We start from the raw sequence: 27,949 nt of genomic DNA, 5'->3' as shown, positions 1-27,949 counted from the left end.
AAATGCTTTATGCATATATGCAAATCAGTATGCAAATCAAGTAGTCAAATGAACGGCTCTTTCACCGATGCGATTCGGTTCCTAATATTCACCATAAAGAGCCATTCAAAAAGAGTTAGTGCTAGCCGGATCCTTTGGATGTGCCTACACTAAACCCTAACCCTAACCTTAACCTTAAACCCTACCCTAACCCTAACCTTAAACCCTACCCTAACCTTAACCTTAAACCCTACCCTAACCCTAACCTTAAACCCTACCCTAACCCTAACCTTAAACCCTACCCTAACCCTAACCTTAAACCCTACCCTAACCCTAACCTTAAACCCTACCCTAACCCTAACCTTAAACCCTACCCTAACCCTAACCTTAAACCCTACCCTAACCCTAACCTTAAACCCTACCCTAACCCCTAACCTTAAACCCTACCCTAACCCTAACCTTAAACCCTACCCTAACCCTAACCTTAAACCCTACCCTAACCCTAACCTTAAACCCTACCCTAACCCTAACCTTAAACCCTACCCTAACCCTAACCTTAAACCCTACCCTAACCCTAACCTTAAACCCTACCCTAACCCTAACCTTAAACCCTACCCTAACCCTAACCTTAAACCCTACCCTAACCCTAACCTTAAACCCTACCCTAACCCTAACCTTAAACCCTACCCTAACCCTAACCTTAAACCCTACCCTAACCCTAACCTTAAACCCTACCCTAACCCTAACCCTAACCCTAACCTTAACCTTAAACCCTACCCTAACCCTAACCCTAAACCCTACCCTAACCCTAACCTTAAACCCTACCCTAACCCTAACCTTAAACCCTACCCTTACCCTAACCTTAAACCCTACCCTAACCCTAACCTTAAACCCTACCCTTACCCTAACCTTAAACCCTACCCTAACCCTAACCTTAAACCCTACCCTTACCCTAACCATAAACCCTACCCTTACCCTAACCTTAAACCCTACCCTTACCCTAACCTTAAACCCTACCCTTACCCTAACCTTAAACCCTACCCTAACCCTAACCTTAAACCCTACCCTTACCCTAACCTTAAACCCTACCCTAACCCTAACCTTAAACCCTACCCTTACCTAACCATAAACCCTACCCTACCCTTACCCTAACCTTAAATCCTACCCTTACCCTAACCTTAAACCCTACCATTACCCTAATCTTAAACCCTACCCTTACCCTAACCTTAAACCCTACCCTTACCCTAACCTTAAACCCTACCCTAACCCTAACCTTAAACCCTACCCTTACCCTAACCTTAAACCCTACCCTTACCCTAACCTTAAACCCTACCCTTACCCTAACAATAATCTAACACTAGCCCTTACCCTAACCATAATCTAACACTAGCCCTTACCCTAACCATAATCTAACACTAGCCCTTACCCTAACCCTAACCTTAAACCCTACCCTACCCTTACCCTAACCTTAAATCCTACCCTTACCCTAACCTTAAACCCTACCATTACCCTAATCTTAAACCCTACCCTTACCCTAACCTTAAACCCTACCCTTACCCTAACCTTAAACCCTACCCTAACCCTAACCTTAAACCCTACCCTTACCCTAACCTTAAACCCTACCCTTACCCTAACCTTAAACCCTACCCTTACCCTAACAATAATCTAACACTAGCCCTTACCCTAACCATAATCTAACACTAGCTAACCTAACCTTACCCTAACCATAATCTAACACTAACCCTTACCCTAACCCTAACCTTAAACCCTACCCTTACCCTAACCTTAAACCCTACCCTTACCCTAACCATAAACCCTACCCTTACCCTAACCTTAAACCCTACCCTTACCCTAACCTTAAACCCTACCCTTACCCTAACCTTAAACCCTACCCTTACCCTAACCTTAAACCCTACCCTAACCCTAACCTTAAACCCTACCCTTACCCTAACCTTAAACCCTACCCTTACCCTAACCTTAAACCCTACCCTTACCCTAACCATAATCTAACACTAGCCCTTACCCTAACCATAATCTAACACTAGCCCTTACCTTAACCATAATCTAACACTAGCCCTTACCCTAACCATAATCTAACACTAGCCCTTACCCTAACCATAATCTAACACTAGCCCTTACCCTAACCATAATCTAACACTAGCCCTTACCCTAACCATAATCTAACACTAGCCCTTACCCTAACCATAATCTAAACCCTACCCTCTAACACTAGCCCTTACCTTAACCATAATCTAACACTAGCCCTTACCTTAACCATAATCTAACACTAGCCCTTACCCTAACCATAATCTAACACTAGCCCTTACCCTAACCATAATCTAACACTAGCCCTTACCCTAACCATAATCTAACACTAGCCCTTACCCTAACCATAATCTAACACTAGCCCTTACCCTAACCATAATCTAACACTAGCCCTTACCTTAACCATAATCTAACACTAGCCCTTACCCTAACCATAATCTAACACTAGCCCTTACCTTAACCATAATCTAACACTAGCCCTTACCCTAACCATAATCTAACACTAGCCCTTACCTTAACCATAATCTAACACTAGCCCTTACCCTAACCATAATCTAACACTAGCCCTTACCCTAACCATAATCTAACACTAGCCCTTACCTTAACCATAATCTAACACTAGCCCTTACCCTAACCATAATCTAACACTAGCCCTTACCCTAACCATAATCTAACACTAGCCCTTACCCTAACCATAATCTAACACTAGCCCTTACCCTAACCATAATCTAACACTAGCCCTTACCCTAACCATAATCTAACACTAGCCCTTACCCTAACCATAATCTAACACTAGCCCTTACCCTAACCATAATCTAACACTAGCCCTTACCTTAACCATAATCTAACACTAGCCCTTACCCTAACCATAATCTAACACTAGCCCTTACCCTAACCATAATCTAACACTAGCCCTTACCCTAACCATAATCTAACACTAGCCCTTACCCTAACCATAATCTAACACTAGCCCTTACCCTAACCATAATCTAACACTAGCCCTTACCCTAACCATAATCTAACACTAGCCCTTACCCTAACCATAATCTAACACTAGCCCTTACCTTAACCATAATCTAACACTAGCCTAATACCCTAACCATAATCTAACACTAGCCCTTACCTTAACCATAATCTAACACTAGCCCTTACCCTAACCATAATCTAACACTAGCCCTTACCTAACCATAATCTAACACTAGCCCTTACCTTAACCATAATCTAACACTAGCCCTTACCCTAACCATAATCTAACACTAGCCCTTACCCTAACCATAATCTAACACTAGCCCTTACCCTAACCATAATCTAACACTAGCCCTTACCTAACCATAATCTAACACTAGCCCTTACCCTAACCATAATCTAACACTAGCCCTTACCCTAACCATAATCTAACACTAGCCCTTACCCTAACCATAATCTAACACTAGCCCTTACCCTAACCATAATCTAACACTAGCCCTTACCCTAACCATAATCTAACACTAGCCCTTACCTTAACCATAATCTAACACTAGCCCTTACCCTAACCATAATCTAACACTAGCCCTTACCCTAACCATAATCTAACACTAGCCCTTACCCTAACCATAATCTAACACTAGCCCTTACCCTAACCATAATCTAACACTAGCCCTTACCTTAACCATAATCTAACACTAGCCCTTACCTTAACACTAGCCCTTACCTAACCATAATCTAACACTAGCCCTTACCCTAACCATAATCTAACACTAGCCCTTACCACTAAACCATAATCTAACACTAGCCTAATACCCTAACCATAATCTAACACTAGCCCTTACCTTAACCATAATCTAACACTAGCCCTTACCCTAACCATAATCTAACACTAGCCCTTACCTTAACCATAATCTAACACTAGCCCTTACCCTAACCATAATCTAACACTAGCCCTTACCTTAACCATGTTTTAATGTCAACTTCAAAGGGGTAGGGATGGGAGCAAGGACTGTTCAAATACACCCATCACTAAAACTGAGGAGTGAACTGAAGTGAAGATGAAATTGGGCAACTCTTGTAAAGCAGTGGAAGTTGATGAAAACTATTATTACAGGTGTGATGATACTGATGGTGTGTCGAGACTGATGATTTGTTGACAACTGTAGCTAAGCGTACCCAGCTACGGACAGAAGTGACTTCACGTAGCAGGTTAGTAGAAATTAACGCAGCAGGTTAAGGTTAGGAAAAGGGTTAGGGTTAAGCTTAGCTAAAATGCTTTAGGGTCAACAACAGTTATTTGGATAGCCAGTCTAGCAATAATCTCATGTGGATGCTAGTAAGCTAGGTATGAACAGCCAATCCAGTAGGATCTGGAAGCTATTGTGAGCTTAGATTGGTCAGTAGCGTTGCAATATTGCATAAAGTTCAGCTTTCCCCAACGGTCCCCCACCCACTTCACTTCCCTCCATTGAAAATGAATGGGGCTCTGTTGTTTCATCACCCCAATGTGTTATGTTGAAATGCAATGTTATACCCGAAGCGGTGTGCTGGTGGCCACAGCCATAAAAACCATCAGTATCATAACCCCTGAACCCATTGGAGTAGCCTGTAAAATGTAGCCTGTAAAAGCGTTTACACAAGCAGCACAATTCTGACTTTTGTCCAATCATCGTCAAAGAGCTGATCTGATTGATAAAAATATCAATTAGTAGGAAAAAAAGTAAGGAATTTGGCTCCCTGTGTAAACCTAAAGGTAGAAATGTGTTGGTGTTATCAATAAAGATGCTTTTTTTCTAGACTTCCACTGCCCTCAAACAGTTGAAATGTGTCTTCACTTTGTATTAGGATAGGAAGATTGTGATGGAAGACCTGTCAGCAACTCAACTCAACTCAATCAATGTACGCTGCAGCCTGGGAATTAAATGTAGCCCTACTTGTCACAGCAAATAAAGAATTGTTCACTCACTCTGTCTGTTGTACAATAGGCATGGTCCCTAGTCGAACATAGGAGCTTTGGCCCTCATCAAACCTTGGTCCCAGTATGTTTTCCACTTTGAAGTATTCCATCAGGTCGAACCCTGCAACAGACGGGACAGAAAATAACATGATTAGCCTGGAGTTGTAGCTGAGTAAATCAAATCATTGAAGTGGTTTGTAGAACTTTCTTCTGCTCACCAACAGAGGGAGCACTGATCATGACAAGTCCAGAGCAACACACTAGATCCCATCAAAAAGAGCTATAGGTTGAAAATGACTGACAGATATATATATATATATATACATGTGTGTGTGTATCCTTACTAGCTAGTCAGATTGATACAGTTAAATAAAAGGGGGGGGGGGGTTGAGAGAGAGAGCCACAAGGAGTCGCTAAAACACAATGGGACAAGGACATCCCAACCCTCCCCTAATCCGGACGACGCTGGGCCAATTGTGGGCCGCCTCATTCGTCTCCAGGTCGCGGCTGGCTGCGACACAGCCCGGGATCAAACCCAGATCTGTAGGAACACATCTAGCACTGAAATGCAGTGCCTTTAGACCGTTGTGCCACTCGGGAGGCCCCTGAGAAAAGAAAAGTTACAGACAGAAGGAAATCCTCTCTGTAGTTTGTGGTTACCCACTAATTGATTGCTAGAGTAGCCATTTGACTTCCCAGACTGGTTTAGACGTAGGGTCTCCTACCATTCAGCAATCCTGTTGAACAAATGGCGAGATTGACTGGTGCTATCACCAATCAGAGTGAGAGGAACCCTTTTAGTCACTCAGTATGCCTAACCCATTTACATCTGAGTGTTGAGAGATAGACATTGGTTGTCTGGTCTGACCCAACTTGGTGAATAAATATTGAGAAGAGTCAGCAGAGCACCATAGAACCATTGATTGGCGACCATGATATCCCCACTGTGTGTAATTATAAAGCGACCATCGCGGCAGCCTCGCCCAGTGCTCAGATGTTACCATCTGTCCGGATCAAAAGAATGCATTGTGTCTTTCTCTTCCCCAGTCACTGCACTCATTTGGCGTTCCCCACAGAGCCAGGTCGACCCATTGGCCGTCTCTGGCTGTTCAGAATAACTTTTTGGAGGATGATGATTATACAGCATCCTCTGCCAATCTAAATGACAGGTCTGTGCTACAGCCCGGCTTGTCCTTAAAGCCACGGGACTCAACGAGTGCACAGAGCACGGAGAATATTTGCACAGTGCAGCACGATGACAGAAGAGAAAACAGAGCTATTAAAAACCTCACAGCTAGATTATGGGTAGTTGGGTACCTCCTTGACCAGGACCCACCCAGATTACATCTGATCTCAAAGTGTTTCCCCTACCATAATTGTCTAGGCGGGGTGGGGTGGGGCAGCTAACCCCACAGACCAGTAGACCTGTCTGTCTGACTGTCTGAGTAATTCACACTTTCTTGCTATGAGATGAAGTAGATAAATGCAGCAGGTCAGAGGAATGTTTATGGTCTCAGACAGTTGATGGGTTATGGGGTCCCTTCTACAGTTATCCAACAGCATGCTATGACAGGGCTCTTGGGGCACCTGTATGTTTTAAGGTCACTTGTTTGTTTGCTGCCAATGTTGTATCTGCCGCCTGTGTGCTTTGCCACCTGCCTGTACTCTTCAGTAGCACTCTCACATTACCGCCTTCATAATGGCACTTAACTGCCCCCTGAACAATGTGAAGTATCACATATTGACATTCGCAAGGCATATTTCTTCTGAATCATGTCCATATGGGAAATGTGATTCAAATCTAGCTGAGAAAACGTGTACTGTAGCCTGATTAAAACTCTCTCAAGAGTGATTCTCTCGAGCACTCATAGCAAACTGCAGTCTAGACTATAACTTATGAATGATACCTGCATTCATAGGATGAAACAGCAGGTTATTCAAGCTGGTCCTAAGTCAAACAAACAGTGCAAATGCAATTTGACCCACTTTTATTGTGAATTATGCCAGACTGTATTTACAGGACAACAGGACCATGGGCTGCAGTACTGAGATCAGATGGATAGCAGGCAGCATTAGTAAACTCCCTGCCCCTGGTTCTTGGGCTCTGGTAGCATTGCCATAGTGACTTGATCGTTGTTTAAAAGGGTGTGTCCTCTACAAACCACATTAATATGATGGGTGGCTAACCCTGGAAACCCTTACACACAAACACACTCGCACACACACACACACACAGCTGTTCCATTGGAGCACCAATGACATAATTGCAAATAGGAGTGTATTTTAGACCTCTGCCATTTAAACAAGTGGAGTTTAATGTCCTCTGGCAGTACATCTATTTAACAGACAAACCTAGTGGGCCTGATATCTAGCGAGGCCAGAATAAGGGAGTGGCTCCACTTAGTTTAAGCTCCCGCAGAAATGACACAAATACAGTGGTGTGTGTGTGTGTGTGTCATTTAAGAGACTTTATAACAACACATTTATTGTAGTTGTGAATGTGAAGCATCTTCAAACAACTTTGGCTGCATAGTTCTAGTGATTTATCCAGATTTCTTCCTCTTTATATTGCAGTTTATAGTAAAGGCCCAGCCACATAATTAGAAGTGGTGTATATACTAGAGGATGTGATGTATCCAGTCTAGTCAGTGGGAACCCCCGGAGGAACTGTCGTTTCAAACACCAGAAACAAACGCAGCTCTGCCAGAAGGCCTCAGCTTCTCAGACAGGTTTACGACCCACGTTGTTAAACCTCTGTTCTTCCCCAGATAGGGTTTTCCTGAACTTGGCTGAAAAGCTGTTTCAGTGTGTAGCTCCACATGACTGAGTTCGGACTCGGTCCCCGAATGCCCTAGACTACTCCCCCAGGGGTCTTATCCGCTAAGGGCTTGTAGGTGTGCAGGCTTTTGTTCCAGCCATGCAGTAACACCTCATTTAGCTAATCAGTCTTATTTGAAAACGATTATTTTGGCTAGAAGAAATTGGCCTCCTCTGCCTTTTGCACTAGATGGTGGTATCAAAACCGTGACTTTTGAGTGAAAGATTTAGGTTGTGGCAGTTGACCCTAAATCACTCAGGAGAAGTAAAGGAAAAATAATTCAGCAGTAAAACTCTGAAGTATGTTATTGCAATTATTCACACTGCTTTGACACGCTAGGTTACGAAGCAAATTATCATTTTGAACAGCATGTAAATCTAACATTTCTCACTGCTTGATGTTCTCTAAGATCAGATATCTCAGTGCCATTACTCCAATACTTGTATTCTGATCTGCTTTCATGATATTGTACGCGTTTCACACTAGACTTGACCGTTTCCTCTCCCCAGGTAAAGAGGCTGTAGCAGGAGTCAGACATCCCTCCTGGTCCCGGTCTGTTTTTCCGCTTAGCATGATGAATGTGAGTGGGAGGCATACAGTAGACAGGAACTCTGATCCCTTAAGACTGTAAGACAACATCCTACCTATCTGGTTAAGCAATACTGCTCCACATTTCTCAGAAACTATTTTTTTATATAAATACCCACTGAAAATAGAGACCACAAGAACAACTTGAACCTGCTACGGTGCTTTGATATAATCAGTAAATACAGAACTAGACCATAATAATCAATTTGAAGTTGTCATAATTGTCATTCAGTAAAACGTCCCACCTTCTCTTATAGTTGGATGGAAAGTTCAACACAAGGGAAGTAGGCTGCTTCATGGACAAGCTTTGATACTTTTTGTAACATTATAACAACATGAAACTAGTCCCAGCAAACGAATAAATGAATAGGTATGTTTTGGCTAGGTTCAAATACTTTTCCCTTCGTGTTCTCCAAGGAAGGTCTGAAGTGATAGAGGAGAGGGTAGAGAAAGTCATTTAGCAATTCATTTACCATCTGGTCTCAGTACAAATGTTCATGAAAAATAGGTATTTGTGTAGTGGGCCTATTTTCAGACGTTGTTATTCACCATGATTGCATAGATCCAATGATACTTGCAGTCAGATGAAAGATACATGGCACTTGAGCTTTTAACCATTCTTTTAGATGAAAATTTTATCAGTGAAAAGGGGAGAGAAAAAAATCTGTTTTTACCTGGAACTTCCTCCAATCCATAACTGGTACTGTTGGGTTTGAAGCGGTCTGGTTGGACCTTCATATTGGGGCACAGCACGTCTGAGGAGAGAGCAGAAGAGCAGAATTAGATTGGAGTAACAGAGAATCTTATTTTGATCAGTTTATGCCTTCCATATACAGTAATTCAAGTAAACACTTTGTCATTTGTCTTAAGCTGCACACTTGGATTTACGTAGTCAATAAATCCATTTTCACAGTGTGGAGAAAAAACAAATCTTATACAGAATGCAATCTTTGACCTATCCTAGAAACCTAGATACATTGTTTTCATTCAATAGAATCATTAGTTTTAACTAGATGATCGGAGTTATGAAGGGCGTGTCCCATTGAAACGGGATTCTTCATTGAAACTATCGGTAGATACTCCAGTAGGAGTACAGTGCCTTGCAAAGGTATTCATCTCCCTTGGCTTTTTTCTTATTTTGTTGCATTACAACCTGTAATTTAAACTGATTTTTATTTGGATGTCATGTAATGGACATACACAAAATAGTCCAAATTGGTGAAGTGAAATTTTAAAAAGTATTTGTTTAAAAAAATGGTACATGTATAGCTACTCACCCCCTCAGCTATGATGCCCCTAAATAAGATCTGGTGCAACCAATTACCTTCAGAAGTCACATAATTAGTTAAATAAAGTCCACTTGTCTGCAATCTAAGTGTCCCATGACCTTTCATATGATCTCAGTATAAAAACACCTGTTCTGAAAGGCCCCAGAGTCTGCAACACCACTAAGCAAGGAGCAGCACCAAGCAAGCTTCACCATGAAGACCAAGGACCTCTCCAAACAGGTTAGGGACAAAGTTGTGGAGAAGTACAGATCAGGGTTGGATTATAAAAAATATCAGAAACTTTAAACATCCCATGGAGCACCATTAAATCCATTATTAAAAAATGGAATGAATATGGCGCCACAACAAACCTCCCAAAAGATGTCCACCCACCAAAACTCACAGACCAGGCAAGGAGGGCATTAATCAGAGAGGCAACAAAGAGACCAAAGATAACCCTGAAGGAGCTGCAAAACTCCACAGTGGAGATTGGAGTATCTGTCCATAGGACCACTTTAAGCCATACACTCTACAGAGCTGGGCTTTACAGAAAAGTGGCCAGAAAAAAAGCCATTGCTTGAAGAAAAAAATAAGCATAAAGGTATGTGGGAGACTCCCCAAACATATGGAAGAGGGTACTCAGATCAGATGAGACTAAAATGTAGCTTTTTGGCCATCAAGGAAAACGCTATGTCTGGCGCAAACCCAACACCTCTCATCAACCTGAGAATACCATCCCCATAGTGAAGCATGATGGTGGCTGCATCATGCTGTGGGGATGTTTTTCATTGGCCAGGACTGGGAAACTGGTCAGAATTGAAGGAATGATGGATGGCGCTAAATACAGGGAAATTCTTGAGGAAAACCTGTTTCAGTCTTCCAGAGATTTGAGACTGGGACGGAGGTTCACCTTCCAGCAGGACAATGACCCTAAGCATACTGCTAAAGCAACACTTGAGTGGTTTAAGCGGAAACCTTTAAATGTCTTGGAATGGCCTAGTCAATGCCCAGACCTCAATCCAATTGAGAATCTGTGGTATGACTTAAATATTGCTGTACAACAGCAGAACCCATCCACCTTGAAAGAGCTGGAACAGTTTTGCCTTGAAAAATGAGCAACAATCCCAGTGGCCAGATGTGCCAAGCTTGTAAAGACATACCCCAAGAGACTTGCAGCTGTAATTGCTGCAAAAGGTGACTCTACAAAGTATTCACTTTGGGAGGAGAGGGGGGTGAATAGTTATGCACGTTCAAGTTTTCAGTTTTTTTGTCTTACTTCTGGTTTGAATGTTGTGTAAATCAAATGTTTAAAAGAAAATCAAAATCAATTTTAATTCCAGGATGTAAGGCAACAAAATAGGAAAAATGCCAAGGGCGTGAATCACAAGCCACTGGAGTGATGCATGCACCATTCCCAGCGGTGACAGTTTTAGACTCACACACACATACATACCTCACAGGCCTGGGATGGCCGAGTGATGCCAGTGGTGACAGATATGAAAGGCAACAGCCCCACTCAGGGTTAGTTTACATTGGCAGAGAAGTCTTTTTTATTTGCAAGAGGGAAGATGCCATCCTGACTTGTCTATGTGTTGTTGCTGGGGTAACAGGTATCAATGCTGCTGACACAATGGGATGGGTCCTTTGTATGATGTTCAAACTGGGATGGAAGCTAGTGGCTCAGTTGGAGACAGTGGAGGCTGGTGGGAGGAGCTCATTGCAATGTCTTGAACGGTATACATGTAACCATATCAAACATATGAACCCATATGTTTGACTCCATTCCATTTATTCCATTCCAGTCATTACAATGAGCCCAGCCTCCTATAGCTCTTCCCACCAGCCTCCTCTGGTTGGAGAGGGGTATACTGTAAATGTACTGTACATTTCTTTGCCCATCTCACTCTACTTTCGTGGAATGCTGCACAGTTTGTTGTAGGATGTTCATGTGCAGAAACAGGCATATTAGAAACTCCAATTCTCATTCCATTGATCTCTATTAGTAAAATCTCTGAAATAGTTGTCAGCTATGACGACTGAGAGGAGAGCAGACACACTGACACTAAAAGGTGCTGAAGGTGAAATTCTTAAGACGAGAGGAATTCAGTTTTAACTGACATTATTGCATTTGAACTGTGATGCTATGATAAATTGGCATGAGAAGAATTAACGGCACTTAACCAAATGTATTGTTAATCTCAAGTGTGTGTGTGCATGTTTGTGCATGTGTGCATGCGTGTGAACTTGTGCGTGTGTAAAGCAGGCAGAAACCCAAACCACAGAGCAGATTGTGTCTCTGATGATCATGCACTATCAGACCCTGTAATTTTCTTTAATTGCGGCTATAAAAAGGACTTTGTTGAGTTAAGGAGGCATTAACTTTACTATGGACGGAATGGCTCCGTCTCTTGACATGCCTTGTTCTTTCTAACTGCAGAGTCAAGTGCATAATGTCCTGTGAAAATTCAGGTAGACAGTTTATCCCTGGTAGACTGTTACAGTGTGTAACAGTGTTTGTGCCTGGCTGCCATAATAATATTTTTACTGTGGTAGAAAAGGACATTTGCAACCAATCATTTCTACATTTGATTTGGTGTCTAATCTCTGTGATGGGTTTTATGTTGTTCAATTGTTTGTTTTTGTATCCTTACTTGTTTTGTTTTTTACATTTGACTTTTTAAACTTTTATTTTAAAGGAAAATTCCACCCCGAAACTATCTTTTGGTATTCGTTTCATTAGTCCATTGCTGACATAGTTCCAAAATGTTTTAGATGTCAGCAATCAAATGTTGAAGATATATATATATATATATATATACATTTGAATGCGGATGTTTACATATACTACGGTTGGAGTCATTAAAACTCGTTTTTCAACCACTCCACAAATTTCTTGTCAACAAACTATAGTTTTGGCAAGTCAGTTAGGACATCTACTTTGTGCATGACTCAAGTTAATTTTCCAACAATTGTTTACAGACAGATTATTTCACTTATAATTCACTGTATCACAATTCCAGTGGGTCAGAAGTTTACATACAATATGTTGACTGTGCCTTTAAACAGCTTGGAAAATTCCAGAAAACTATGTCATGGCTTTAGAAGCTTCTGATAGGCTAATTGACATCATTTGAGTCAATTGGAGGTGTACCTGTGGATGTATTTCAAGGCCTTCCCGAAGAATACCATCCCAACCGTGAAGCACTGGGGTGGCAGCATCATGTTGTGAGAGTGCTTTGCTGCAGGAGGGACTGGTGCACTTCACAAAATAGATGGCATCATGAGGTAGGAACATTATGGGGATATATTGAAGCAACATCTCAAGACATCAGACAGGAAGTTAAAGCTTGGTCACAAATTCGTCTTCCAAATGAACAATGACCCCAAGCATAGTTGTGGCAAAATGGCTTAAGGACAACAAAGTCAAGTTATTGGAGTGGCCAACACAAAGCCCTGACCTCAATCCCATTGAACATTTGTGGGCAGAACTGAAAAAGCGTGTGCAAGCAAGGAGGCCTACAAACCTGACTCAGTTACACCAGCTCTGTCAGGAGGAATGGGCCAAAATTCATCCAACTTATTGTGGGAAGCTTGTGGAAGGCTACCCGAAATGTTTGACCCAAGTTAAAGAATTTAAAGGCAATGCTACCAAATACGAATTGATTGTATGTACATTTCTGACCCACTGGGAATGTGATGAAAGAAATAAAAGCTGAAATAAATCATTCTCTCTACTATTATTCTGACATTTCACATTCTTAAAATAAAGCGGTGATCCTAACTGACCTAAGACAGGGAATTTTTACTAGGATTAAATTTCAGGAATTGTGAGAAACTGAGTTTAAACATATTTGGCTAAGGTGTATGTAAACTTCCTACTTCAACTGTGTATACAGTACCAGTTTGCTGGTGACACTGTCCGTGATTTATTTAGAATTCAAGGCACACTTAACCAGCATGTCTACCACCGCATTCTGCTTTGCATATTATTGGGACTCCCATTTGTTTTTCAACAGGACAATGACCCAAAACACACCTCCAGGCTGTGTAACGGCTATTTGACCAAGGAGACTGATGGAGTGCTGCATCAGATGACCTGGTCTCCACAATCACCCGAACTCAACCCGATTGAGATTGTTTGAGATGAGTTGGACCACAGAGTAAAGGAAGCAACCAACAAGTGCACAGCATATGTGGGAACTCCTTCAAGACTGTTGGAAAAGTATTCCAAGTGAAGCTGGTTGAGAGAATGCCAAGAGTGTACAAAGCTGTCATCAAGGCAAAGGGTGGCTACTATCTAAAATCTAAAATATTTTTTGATTTGTTTAAAACTTTTTTGGTTACTACATGATTCCATGTGTGTTATTTCATAGTTTTGATGTCGTCACTACAGTACCAGTCAAAAGTTTGGACACACCTACTCATGTCAGCGTTTTTCTTAATTTTTACAATTTTCTGTCTTGTTGAATAATAAAGAAAAAATTAAGAAAAACCCTGGAATGAGTAGGTGTGTCCAAACTTTTGACGGGTACTGTGTATATATATATATATATATATAAATAAATAAATAAATAAATATATATATATATAAAATACAGAAATATAGACAGTATGATGCATTTTGCATCATAAGATGCTGTATTGTGAAAGTTACATGTCTTGAAAACTTGATTGCTGATGTGAAAAACATTTTGAGACTATATTAACAACTGACTAACGAAACAAATACCAAAATATCGTTTTGGTGTGGATTTTTCCTTTATTTAAGCATTTCCAAACATGTAAACCAAATAGGCTTTGCTGGTGGTTATAGGATGTCTTCAATTCAGTTTGTAAGGAGATGGTTGGAGTAATACTACATACCTATTTTGGCCAACAGTTACAATGCCAGCTTTGATAGGACAGCTGTGCGTCACTGTGTTTTAGGATTCCGCCATAACTGAAGGTCTGAGACTGTTCTCACTGCAGAGCTGGCCACTCCCTCTCCTTGTGGCCCAACAGCTATAATTTAAAGATCCACCACAGAGTTCAAATGGAAGCAATGCAGGGCAGAGCCCTTAACATTTTTGGGTCCAGTGGTATCTCATAGGTCTCATACACCAGCAGTAACATACAATGCAAAAGCAGCATGTCCTTATCAGGTTGAGCTGAATCTGCATTTTGGGGTTTACCATACTGTATGTCTGTTGCTGAGGGACAAGACAGAGCCATGAGAAAACCAGTTTACATCAGTCATGGAAGTCAAAGTGCTGAAAACAAATTGGCTCAACATTTCAAAAGAAGACGGAGAACAAGCTATGAAGGGAAAATGCTTTTTGGTGCAGGTACAGCCGAATAGCACGTAAATAATATTACGATACTAACCAGGTTTCCATCCAACCTTTTTATGAGAGTGAATTACAGTACATGTCGGATAACACATTTAAAGACAGGCCTTATGGAAACAGAATATTGGTCGGTAAACTTTCCAAATGTTGACAAAACAAAGTAGGCTAGACAAGGTGGGATATTTTTATGTTGATCAAATTAATTATGCAAAGAAATGGCTGTGGAAACATCCAAATATTGATATAATAACTATCATATCGAAGTAAACTTAGAGTCACGCGATTAAGTTGTGTGTGGTCCTCCCAATTAAATAGGTTTTGTTGAACTTCACAGGGTGGTGAAAGTGCAAAGTGATGAGCTTGATGTTCCTTTTCAATAAATCTCCAGGGTCTTATTCTGGTGACATGATGATTGAGGCTTGGCTGCCATTCAGAACAATTGAAAAAGATTTCGCTCTTTTTGTCCATAATAATCTCATCATGTCGGCTATACCCACACTGTATCTGTGAGCTGTTGGCTACAGTGCACTTGCCAAGACCAGAGAGAGCACATTCACTATATAACGCAACATTCTTTGTGACAAAACCATCAGTAGAGTTGGAAATGCGATTGAAACCCATTTAACTTGTATTTTTTATTTTGTAGATGGGAATTTAACTGCAAAAGTTCCTCTTATGTGCGCTACGTCATCATGCGCAGCCTTTAAACTGCAACAAGTCAATTGGATGGAAACCCATTTCTGAGGGGGAAATGTGCATATCGTTTCCATGCAGCTTTTAGACTTTCGCATGAAAATCTATCAGCAATTGGATGGAAGCCTAGCTATTGTCCAGCATAATGTTGCGATATATTGTCAAAAATAACATCCAAATATGTAACTGTATCGATTTGTTTTTGGCGCCATCACTAATTAACTCTGGGAAAGAGATATCTGCGGGAGAATGGATATGCCATGTCATGGGTGGATTGTGAGGTCATGCAAGGTCAAGTGTGTCCATGCTCTTGTATCAACAGGAAACATAGTGGATCAGGTGATGGGACTTATTTAGCCTGTTGTTTATTATTAAGTTGAACTAAAAACATCTGTAAATGATATAGGAACATTTGGTTGAATTAAATACAAAACAGTGCTAACTCAGGCCTTGGGTTCCAGCTTAGGTAGTCTACAGTGTTATTGCACTTTGCTCAAATCTAAAAGCATAATAGCCCTAATATGTCTAGTGGACTTCTATGGTTCCCAAAAATATAATCAAAAACATTCAACTGAAAACAGGCTCTAACTAAGGAGTGTACTAATTCAGTCTACTGTATTACCTCATAAGTACAATTATGGCTGTTGAATAATCTTTGATTTGGCAAAGACGCCTTTCTCGTTCACTGAGGTTTAGTTCAAGTTAAAAGGTTTCTGTGTTTATATATATATTCTCCCAGCACTGTGTTTAACGGTGGTGGTAATGTTAGATGAAAAGGTGAAAACATACAACGTGGAATTCATAAACTGCTCTTTAGGACCTACTTGAAACTTTAGAACTGTAATTTTCAGGGCAAAAATAACTTGGGCCACTCTGTGCGGTGCCCACTTATATTCTTAGATACACTAACATGGTGATCCTAGAGATTACCAGAAGGAACAATTTTGGGTGGCGAATTAACTAGTTGTCCAAGGTAAAGAGGTTCTGTGTAGTGAGCCCTGAGTACCCTTATCCCCATATCGTAATAGATTGAATGTCTGAAAGGAAGTGCCATTACGACTAGAGAGGAATGTATAGACTGACTTCAAGGTGGTTATATTAACATTGGAATCTGTGGTCTCAGAGGGAAGGGTCAGGGTTAAGAGCTTCCAAAGGAATCTCCTAGCATCCTGCCAAACTCAAGTGGTTAAAGTATTACTACACAAGAACACCTGTCTGACTTAAATAAAGAATAGAGGCTCTTATTACAGTGTGATTCTGAGTTAACACTAAACACAGCTCTGAGTATTGTACTATCCTGTTGTGCTTTTTAGCAGTAAATGAGATTATGTGTGTGCATCCAAAATGGCACAAAATTCCCTACATAGTGCACTACTTTTGACCAATGGGGTGGCATTTCAGAGACAGGCTATGTTGAAACGGTGCTCCAACACTTATCTTGTGACGAGGCCCACATCGTCAGGTACAGCTGTGGGACCGTGTCATTTCATCTTCCTTATTTACTGTCAGGGTTTCAGGCAGGTTAGTGCTATCCGGTATCCATGGGACGTCCCTACCCTAAACCTTCACCAGAGTTTCTAACCCATACTGTGCTGTCTTTGCCCTAACCCTAACCTTAACCCATATCCTTACCCTAACCATAACTCTTCCCTAACCATTTTAAATGTCAACTTTAATACGGTGACGTCAGAGTTGAGAGGTCCCAAGGATTCCGTTGAGGCGCTACAGTTTCAGGCACGCGCTGCTTTCCTGTTCAGATCATTTTAGTGGGGAATGCAAACTCTGGAGTGGGAAGCATCCAACCAATCGTATTCCACCTCCTGTCCTGAACATACAATATATACTCACTGCTCCACTTTCCTCACCAGCCCAGAGCCGTCCCAGTATATACGTGTTGTTATTTTAATGACGTTTGTAACATTTGTTCTGAACGTTTCCCTGTCGGGGGATGTGTAGTAGTGTGGCTGGGTCCTGGAGGTTAGAGTAATTCAGGCTATCCAGCGTTCCACGCCTCTTACCCAAGTCACTGGGGCAAGTGGCCACAACAACGTCATTTATGAGCCGATCTGTGCTTAACGCCCACGCCTCACACATATCATGTCACACCCGTCGTAGTCGAGGGAAAAGGCCTAGTCGAGAGGAAAAGCCAATTGAAATGGCTCATGTAATGTAATTGAATTAAGGTGTGTGGTGGAGTTTTGGGTTAGAGTCTTGGTTAGAGGTGTAAAAGGGTTCGTTTTGGAGTGTAAGTTCAGTGTGATATCGATGGAGATATCTTTCATGTTCAAAGTCACAGATTGTATAGTAAAAAGGTGCAGGCTTTTGATTGATAGAAATAACTGCATTTTCAACTGAATTTAAGACCCAATTCTGAAAATCTGATTGTGTATGTAATGTAAACATCTTGTTGGAATCTGTTTTCTCAAAACTGACAAACTAAAGAGTAAAGGCAGTCACATAAAAATCCTGCACCTGATAATCTACTCTCACAGAGCCTCCTTCTCAGCCTGTGATTGGTTACTTACTTTCACAGAGCCGTCTCCTCAGCCGACCTCTGATCTTGTCGATGGCGTTAAAGTCTGTCACATGGAACACGTGAGCGTTCTTAGGTTCCGCAGCGATCTCTTCGAGTTCCATCTTCAGAGCCTCCCCGATGCCCACTGCGAACATCCTCACCCCGGCCTTCGCCGCCGCCTTGGAAGGCTCCAACACGTAATCCTGGCTCCTCCCGTCCGTCAGGAGGATAGCCACCTTCTGGATGCCCCTGGCGGCAGGCCTGGCCCCGGCCCGCTCTGTGAAGATGTTGGTGGTGGTGTAGCTTATGGCGTCCCCGGTCATGGTGTTCCCTCCCAGGTAGCGGATGTTCCTGGCGGCCTTCTTCACCTCGTCCATGGTGCTGTACCGTCCCAGGTTGAACTCGGTGGTGGGCCGGTCGCTGTAGCGTACCACAGCCACACGCGTCTTGTCCGGGCCCACGTCGAACGACTCCACCAGGTTGGAGACCCACTGGCGGATCTTCTCAAAGTTCTCCTTCCCCACACTGGACGACGTGTCCAGGATGAACACCAGGTCATAGTGCACGTTCTTACAGCCTGAGAGGAAGTGGATGTTAGAAGTCAGACCTGAGGAATTCCCAGTACTGTACATAAAGATAGTAAGAACCAGGCTTTGGTTCAAATAGTATTTCATTTCTTTCTAACTACTGAAGATTGAGCTAGCCACACTAGTGCCAGGTGGGCAGGGTTTCTACTTTCAGGACTACTCCACTGGTTCCAGACAAGCTCAGTGTGGCTCAAAGTCTATGGAGAAAAAAACAAATACTTTTGAACCAGCTATTAACAGCTGATGTCCTTACCTGCCCTGCTCTGAGCATCAACCCTCAGTCCTGAGAGTGTCAGGACCAGTATGACCAGGACCAGGGAAGCCCTGCATCCCAGTCGCAGCTCCATATCAGCCTCTGGTCTTTTGAGCTTTAGGTTGTGATCACCATCAAAGTCTCCAACCTGTAGACATCAACAGGTCACCATTACAAACTACCAAGAAGCAGACAGGTGTGACAGACTACTGGGCGTTTCTAGGGCCTAAGCCTCAATATTATCCTTGAGTATTGGAATGCAATATCATGTTAAATGTCTTCTGATTCCGATAAACAGCTTTTCTTTGGGGAATATTGATTTCACAAAAAGCTACAATTCCGTATTCAACTCTCATTTACTCATTTAGGTAGTAGTCAACTAATCGAAAATGTACGCATCGCTTCTGGAAGTAGATTGAGGAACGTGTCAGTTGAGGCTTTTAGAGAAGGCCAATTGATACCTGACCCAGTGACTAGAGTGACTGGGAGTGAAAGGCCCCTGAGTTTTGAATTGGACAGAAATCAGTGACAGTGCTCTAGTGTTATCATGATGCTGTTAGAACACACACACCAACTCCGATAGAACTTCCTGTGTAGAGAGGTTACAAGAGGTTACAAGGTTGTGTCTCTCATCTGTCATCAACCTCCTCCATATCTTTAAGTCATCCTTACGGGAAGAGTGTCTGTGTGATTTAGCAGCAGTGAACTAAGATCAGAGCCAAATACAGTACAATAAGTCTGTGGGCCCAATGCTACACTGTCATCAGAGGGCTAGACGAGTGGTGTGTGGCGAAAGCTCTGTGTGGCTTTGGTGTATGGAAGTCTGGTGATGTGGCAATGGCTTACCGTTCTCCTTGAACCTTCACAATGCTTTATTGATGCTTTATCCTTTAACACCAAGTGTTATGCAGATCTTACATAGCAATGACAGGATCATCAAATCCAGGAATACAGCTATGTGAATGTTTTAGTGAAATGGAGGGAAACAGTGGAACCCATTTAAAAAAAAGGTGTTTGTGAACGTGAATGGGATTCCTACTAAGAACTTGGAACATGACCAAGTTAAGATCTGTTCTAATACGATGTATCCTCTCCTGTCTTGTGTTCTACAGTTACATCATAGGGGAGTGCCCACAGCCAATTGACAATTGTGTGATGTCCTACACTTTGCTTGATTGTCCATTATCCTCCAGCAGCATGGTCAACATGTGAACACCCTGTGCAATCACATTGACGCTGGGTTGAACCTGTAGTTCAACCCAGTTTGGCAGCAGATTACTTTATCTGATATACCACAGAGCTATTTATGCCCTGGAGCTTTCTTAGGTTTTACTGACACTATTAATGAGCTCAATGCCTTGTTAGTGAAATGGCTGCAATTGCTGTAATTAGTGTGTATTTAAAGCTGACCAAAATGAAAATATGTCTCAAGCGTCCACTCAATGCATATAGCCTACTGGAAAACTTTTCAGACTTGTAAAAACTATCCACCCATCTACCCGCAATACATATGATAGGCCTACATATTGAAAAACTATTCAACAGATGGCTCATCTGAGAGATCAAATTATGAAACTAAGGAAAGGCTACTATGCATTTAGCCTATTTTTGTCCCATCAGATAAGTACTTTGACAATACCACAGTCCCCACATATACTCCCTATATCACGTAAGCTTTAAAAACGTTTCAACATGTTGACTTTGAAATACTTTGAAATGATAAAAAAATAAACAGATCAAAAACATTGGGATGTGACTTAGTAAGCAGCCCAAGCCCCAATCCTGAGCCCAGATCTCCCCCCGTACAAGCTATGGTCTGTATCCTGTATGGGGCCTGTGCGTTTCCACCTCCTCTCTCAATGGCAGACCAGGGATTACAATCTAAATGTCTATTCCAGAAACCTGACTTCCATCATCCAGAAAATGATGTAAAAAACAGAATGAGTTTTCCAGTCCAAAGGGAAATTAAGATAGACATGGATCCTGTAGCTCCTCCTTACGGAGCATCCAACACGTGGCTCCGCCGAGCTCCTCTCACAAACAATTTATCACAAACAAAGAAATCTAAATGCACAAAAACATCAAACTACCATCCAAAGAAACAATATAAATAGCCAGAAATAAAACTATTTTAATGGGACAGATTGATGAAACTTCTTACTGCAGTGGGCTACATCAGGGTCACACAGAGTGTTTCTTGGGAGTCTTAAACACATCTATTTTGAAGTAAAAGTATACATCACACACATGGATATGGACTTAATGTCAGGTACAGAGTTTAAATGTATTACATTTTGAGTTTGCGTCCCATTATTACACTTTATATCACAGAAGACAGAAATATAACAAACTTTTTGACATAGAAACACCGGATTTTCAGTGTTAAAAAAACCCTGTTTATTAAGAAAATCTTAACAACATTCCACCCATGAGGCCAATAGGTCATTTGACTGCAGGAAAGACCTACTCCTACCTGGATTGCAGATCACTTAGTTTCACTGGAGGTCTCTCTCTCGCTCTGTGTGGCTTCTATCCTCCAGTTCTCACTTGTTCCTTAGCTCAGCATTAAGGCACCATCCCCTATCCAACGGTGAATCCCCCAAATGACTTCCTTTACAAGTGCGAAGAAATGTAATCCTAAAATCCACCACGATGTCAATCCAAGTGTTGATAAAAAGTCCAAAGTGAGGTGAGCATCTGCTACAACCTCTTGGACGGGTGGATAGAGAGGGAGGAACTGACTGAAGTTGAAAGTGTAGGGTTTCACTAGTGGACGAGGTGGCTTGTACTGCTCTAGCTAGCTGTTCAGCTCACAGGCATAAAAACAACCCTGACAGGCCTGGCCAATTATAGACCAACTTTCTGGATATATTTTAGTCTCTTTTTTTTTCTTCTTTATGGCTGCCGGAACTGCGCCCATCTGATGTGTTGCTGCCCTCAGGAACAGAATGCACACAGCTTCTCTCTCAGCCACCCCGCCTCCTCTGTCCATCCACTCCAACCCTTCAGCCTTAACCCTGCCTCAGATATAGCCACAAAAGAGCTGCCCTAGGTGCAGCTGTGGTGATGGGCGCGTGGTGGCCATGGTGGGTCTACTCTAGCAGGAAACTTGCTGTATGGTGGTGAGGGTGTATTTGAGTCAGGAAAATGATTAGCATGTGCTTGAAGCTTTATGTGTCTTGTGCCCCTCCTTGTGCTTGTGCTAATCCGTCTCTTATGTAGTAGAATTAGACAGCAATTTTACATTCTGAAAAGTGCTAAATTATTTAAAACAACATAGGAACATGTCTGTTAACCACATTGAGAAGTAATGTTTACTTGTCAGCCATGTTCCCTGCAGGAGGGGGAAAGAAAGGGGAAACGGTGGTCTTGTTCTCCAGTGTTTTGGTTTCTCTCTTTCCCTCTTTCTCTTAGTGAAGTTGCCAGATATCCTGTCAGAATGGCATGTCTCCCTTTCCCCAATAGCTCTCAGAACTCCTCTCCCTCCCCCAGTCGGTCCCCTCTGTGCTTCACACGTCTCTCAGGTTGAGGTGCCTTGTTTGAACTGGAAAGTGATTGATACTGGTACGTGTATTAAAGTACACAACAGAGTCAACGTTAAAACAACGTTTTGTCCTGGTTGTGTATATAAAATAATAATGTTACGATTCACACATGCATATAATAAAGGACAAATATAAGCATCCAACCAAAATGATTATTATTGTACGTCATTGACAAATACATACTTTGGACATAATGGCTATACATTCTGAGATCCTATTTGTGATTAACTTTGCAGTCAGTCAATCAGGGGAAGTGAGTATAAGCCAGCCTAACTACGTGGTGTGAAACGGTCACGAAGTCTGGTGGTCGGCTCATGGTCTGGGGCAGATGGACATTGCTGTGCTACTGGTGTCAGACTGACTCATTGAGGGTTTTGGTCGTAGGTTCAATTCCCGCAGGGTTCACATATATATTCAAACAATTTATGAATTCACTGTCAGAATGCAGCGGGACTCAAGGCAGAAAGTAGTGTGTTAGAAGCCTCTTGTGTTACAAGTCTGTCAATGAGAGACTTGCCTAATACGACTCACTTGCTCGGATGTAGAATGGTTGTGATATGGTTTTGCATGTGTTTTCTCACTGTCAGTTCATTTCGACATACCTGCGAAAACAAGTGTACTTGAAGTCTCCCATATGTTTCAGGAGACTTCTGTTCTCTATGATAAACATACATTACATTACCTAAATCACATTCCCATAACTACCGTCTGGAATGTCTACATCCAGATTTAGGGAATAACTCAAAACGTGGATGTCTAGACTAGAGTAACATCGTCTCTGTGAGTGTTTCACTTGTTACAGTGAGGGATGGCGGATGTTCTGTTACCAAACACACATAGAGCTGTAATGCATGCTGATTGGAGGAAAAACATTGATTAAAGACATTCTTCTGAGATTGCATGTACTACAGGAATCTGACGAAGTAGCTAAGGTGCAGAAAGATGATAGAATGAACTGAAGGCCTAAATACACAGTACCCAAAGTGAGGGGTGGCTGTTTCAGAAAAGAAGGCATATTTCAAATCTCTTTATTTGCTGTTTCCAATCTTAACATACGATTACTGCTGCGACTCTGTTTGTGAGCTCTGTTGCTAATCGATGCCATTGTTTGGACTAGATGGAGCTGTTAACAGTGGTCATAGATGAAGCCAATGTATCCATCTGATGAGACCTTGATAATAATCCCTGAATGCAGGTCAGTTTCTCATAGCTTTACCAAGCTACTGGGACGCTCAAATATGATTATGTCACCTGCATGTGCAGACATATTTCATCCAAAATAGGACATTGAATAGCCTATGTCAGGATATCTACAATGGTTAAATGTAATGTATTATGAGCATCATCTTTTTATAAAATAATAAATAAATACATTTGTTTTTGGTCCGTAATATACTTCTATATTTATCCTCTGTACAGTATACTGTACATACCGCCTGCCAGGGAACTTGGCATTGTAACTGGCTTGTTGCTTTGAATAGCAGATGCTGTGTGAAGTAAGATGCAGGGGCTTTTCTATCCTAATCTCCAGGTGATAAGCACATGTAAACCACATGACTTAACACTGTCAAGTCTGTTTTCGCTATGTCCTGGTCTGCTCAAAGGGAGTCAGGGGTTAAGAGGTCAAAGATCAGGGGTCAGAGGTCAAAGGACAGCGTCCTGGCGATTTCTCTCTGCCGTTCTCCGGATGACCTTTCCGGACACTTTCAGCGGATTCTCCGGTGATTCCGGCCTGGCGTTCTTCCTGGAAGCCTTCTCCAGTATGTGACTGGCCTGCTTCAGGGCTTTCTCAGAGCCTCCTCTGTATTCTCTGCCCTCAGGGATTTTCCTTGCTGGACATCTTGGGCCAGCTTGGCCTCTTCCCCAGGTAATCCTACTGTTGACATGTTAGATTTGCTCTGATCCTCTTCGAGGTGCTCTGCCCTCCTGAGACGCAGCCTCCTCCCACCGGTATCCTGCTGGAATGTTCCGGCCACTTGGCATGAGCTCTCCTCGCCATGTGGTGCCACCACCTGCTGGGCCTGAGCTTTGGCGCTGGTGGGGAGAGAGGAAGAGGGAGAGGCTGGTTTGCTGATAGGGGGAGGAGGAGGGCCGTTAACGTTAATACCAGCATCTTCCGAGAGCCTGTCTCCTGTCTGTCTCTGGATTTGGTTGGCACGGGCTAGCTGCGCTCTCCTAACCTTCTGATGTCGCTGGACCCTGGGTGCTGTTTCAATCAGAGGTAAGGGATGTGGGGCTGGGGTGGAGACACACTCTGCCGTACCTTTAACCGGTCCTAGTCCCTCTCCTCTCACCCCACAGTCCTTCACCTTCCTGGAGCAGGGTTGGTCGCCCACCGTCGTGTCCAGCTTATGGGCAGAAGCCTTGGCCTTAATCTTCTGTCTCTGTGCCTTCTGTACCTCCCTGGGCAGCTCCAGAGGTGCCAGCTTCAGAGGCCGCGGTGGGGGCAGGTTCTTTCCCTCCTTCTCCTGGGATGAGCCAGGCAGGGGAGACCTGGACCTGAAGGAAGGAAGGAAGGAACAAACAAACAAACAAATGAACGATTGCATGAATGAATTAACAAATGTTTACATAATACATACCTGACCAGGAGCAAGGAGTCCCTTTGGGTGGCAGGGCCCTCTTGGCCTGGCGTGGGCAGCATGGCAGAATCCGGCATAAGCCGACCCACCATCACCACCACTTCCTCCTCTTCCGCTCCCTGTGTGGCTGACAGATGGAGGACAGGTGTTTTGGAATCACAGACGTTTTTAGGTGCCAGCAGGTGCTTCTGGCCGATGAGATGCATAATGCTATTATTAGCCTGAGAGGTCAGCAGGTCTTCTGGTCGGGGCAAGCCCTGCGACAAAACACACATCACTCACAAATTAGAATCACTTACTCAATTACATTACATGACTATCTAACACAGCCAATCAACACTGAAAATCCTTCAGATTAAATTATAGCAAAGTATTGAATACTTATAAAGTAGACCTGTCAATAGTAAATACTGTATGCTCAAGAAGGTATTGACCAACGGTTTCCTTTGTAATCTTGTTGTATGTGTCTTGTTGAGTCTGACATTCCACTGCAGATTTCCACGAAGAGAGACAATTTAAAGCTTCAACACATTCAAAAACATTGGCATAGTAATGGATCATTTATAATTCAATGATTTTTCTATAAAAAACCTTGTTATCAATAATGAAACATCTTCATGGAGATTGTTTTCCACAGATCTCAATATTCTCGTCGGTTTTATGAGGAGCATTTTCTTTTCTTTGTGACTTCTCAGTTCATAAAGACTGCTAAAGTATAGCACATAAATACTTTAACAGTCTGTACTCGGTGGTCTATTATGTCAAACGTTAAACAAATTCATCAGAAAACTAATCAGATTAGCAATTTCCTGAAGAGGACAGTAGTTCACTAAACCTAGTTCACAGCTCTCCTGAGTAGCCAATCATTTTTTTCTCTTCTACATATTCTTGTGAAAAGCTTATAGACTGCATATAACCAGCAATGTCAGATACTTTCACTGCATGCTCACACTAATAGGCATCATACAGTGTCCTACTGCCAATGCACTGCTCTTTCCATGACTTAGACTGACCAGGTGAATCCAGGTGAAAGCTATGATCTCTTATTGACGGCACTTGTTAAATCCACCTCAATCAGTGTAGATGAAGGGGAGGAGACATGTTAAAGAAGGATTTTTAAGCCTTGAGACAATTGAGACATATATTGTGTATATGTGCCATTCAGAGGGTGACTGGGCAAGACAAAATATTTAAGTGCCTTTGAACGGGGTATGGTAGTAGTTGCCGGGCGCATCAGATTTGTGCGAAGCTGGTTTTTTCACACTCAACAGTTTCCTGTGTATATCAAGAATGGTCCCCCGCCCAAAGGACATCCAACCAACGTGACACAAATGTGGGAAACATTGGTGTCAACATGGGCCAGAATCCCTGTGTAAAGCCTTCAACACCTTGTAGAGTCCATGCCCTGATGAATTGTGCTAAGTTGCTGGATATTGATGGGAACTGGAAAACGTGGTCGCACATGTCGATCCAGAGCATCCCAAACATGCTCGATAGGTGACATGTTTGGTGAGTATGCAGGGCATGGAAGAACTGGGACATTTTCAGCTTCTAGGTACAGATCCTTGAAACATGGGTGCATTATCATGCTGAAACATGAGGTGATGGCGGCGGATCAATGGCACAACAATGGGCCTCAGTATCTCGTCACGGTATCTCTGTGGATTCAAATTGCCATTGATAAAATGCAATTGTGTTCATCGGTCGCAGCTCATGGCTGTCCATACCATAACCTCACCACCACCATGGGGCACTCTGTTCACAACGTTGACATCAGCAAACCGCTTGCCAACATGATGCCATATATGTGGTCTGCGGTTGTGAGGCCCGTTGGACTTACTGCCAAATTCTCTAAAACAACATTGGAGGTGGCTTATGGTAGAGAAATTAACATTAAATTATATGGCAACAGCTCTGGTTAACATTCCTGCAGTCATCATGCCAATTGCATTCTCCCTCAAAACATGAAGCATCTGTGGCATTGTGTGACAAAACTGCACATTTTAGAGTGGTCTTTTATTATCCCCAGCACAAGGTGCAACTGCGTAAAATCCTGCTAAATAACCGGCTTCTTGATACGCCACACCTGTCAAGTGGATGGATTATCTTGGCAAATGAGAAATGCTCACTAACAGGGATGTAAACAAATTAGTGCACACGATTTGAGAGAAATACGCTTTTTGTATGCATGGAACATTTCTGGGATCTTTTTCAGCTCATGAAACATGGGACCATCACTTTACATGTTGCGATTCTATTTTTGTTCAGTGTATGCATACACCCAATAAGATACAACACAACTAAGAAGGGGATAGGTAGGTGATGATGATGATATAGAGCTATAATACTCACAGGTTTGGCAAATTCCTCTTGCTTGAGTTGTTGTCGAATCATTTCTTCTCTGAGAGAGCCCATGAATAAAGGCTGTTGTTGTGCTGTGTATAGCACTGGGTTGAAGGCAGGGGATGGGAGGACACTACAGTAAAAGGCAGGGAAGGTAGGTTTTAGTTGCCTGCTGACTGGCTGTGAGGTCATTAGGAGGATTAGGGTCAGCAGGCAGCAGGGCCATCTGTAATGATCCCAAATCCAGCTCAGGGACCCCTGGAGAGAACCATTACTCCAAATGGTAGTGTTTTCATACAGGGTCAGGGTGATGGTACTGGACAGCAGCTTGCCAGACAGCCTGGGAACTGGTACTGGTTTCATCCTCGAAAACCATGACTCCACATAATAGCAGACCAGGGTAGTGTGCACACATGCAGGGTAGTTATCGGGTACAGTTTTCATTCTTTATTAATGACTGTCGCCTATTGACTAGAAAACGT

At 42.5% G+C, this 27,949-nt stretch overlaps 2 protein-coding genes across 4 annotated transcripts in view; both read right to left on the bottom strand.

The window, feature by feature from the left end:
* The window catches only part of LOC118398054 (collagen alpha-1(XXII) chain-like), a 62,895-nt gene extending 41,145 nt beyond the window's left edge, over window positions 1-21,750 (bottom strand). The window contains exons 1-5 of one of the 3 annotated variants that reach the window (XM_035793033.2): window positions 21,471-21,750; window positions 18,998-19,145; window positions 18,168-18,734; window positions 9,029-9,109; window positions 4,958-5,069 (exon numbers count right to left, since the gene is read on the bottom strand). In XM_035793033.2, coding sequence (XP_035648926.1) covers window positions 4,958-5,069; window positions 9,029-9,109; window positions 18,168-18,734; window positions 18,998-19,091 — 854 coding nt within the window. In that variant the 5' untranslated portion in view covers window positions 19,092-19,145; window positions 21,471-21,750. The remainder of the gene's footprint in view (window positions 1-4,957; window positions 5,070-9,028; window positions 9,110-18,167; window positions 18,735-18,997; window positions 19,146-21,470) is intronic. The other 2 variants (XM_035793034.2, XM_035793036.2) reach the window with 2 other exon arrangements.
* A 577-nt stretch (window positions 21,751-22,327) lies between these two features.
* On the bottom strand, window positions 22,328-27,581 carry LOC118398055 (uncharacterized). Its single transcript, XM_035793037.2, has 3 exons — window positions 27,477-27,581; window positions 25,125-25,381; window positions 22,328-25,041 (listed from the first exon to the last, which is right to left on the bottom strand). Exons 1-3 carry the CDS (start codon window positions 27,537-27,539, stop codon window positions 24,321-24,323), a joined length of 1,041 nt encoding a protein of 346 aa, XP_035648930.1. The 5' UTR covers window positions 27,540-27,581; the 3' UTR covers window positions 22,328-24,320.
* Between the last annotated feature and the right edge of the window lie 368 nt (window positions 27,582-27,949).

This window comes from Oncorhynchus keta, chromosome 19 (assembly GCF_023373465.1).
Source record: "Oncorhynchus keta strain PuntledgeMale-10-30-2019 chromosome 19, Oket_V2, whole genome shotgun sequence".
In the NCBI taxonomy this organism is placed as follows: Eukaryota; Metazoa; Chordata; class Actinopteri; order Salmoniformes; family Salmonidae; genus Oncorhynchus; species Oncorhynchus keta.
The sequence above is the reverse complement of the archived record's forward strand: the minus strand, read 5'-3'. Positions and strand labels throughout refer to the sequence as shown.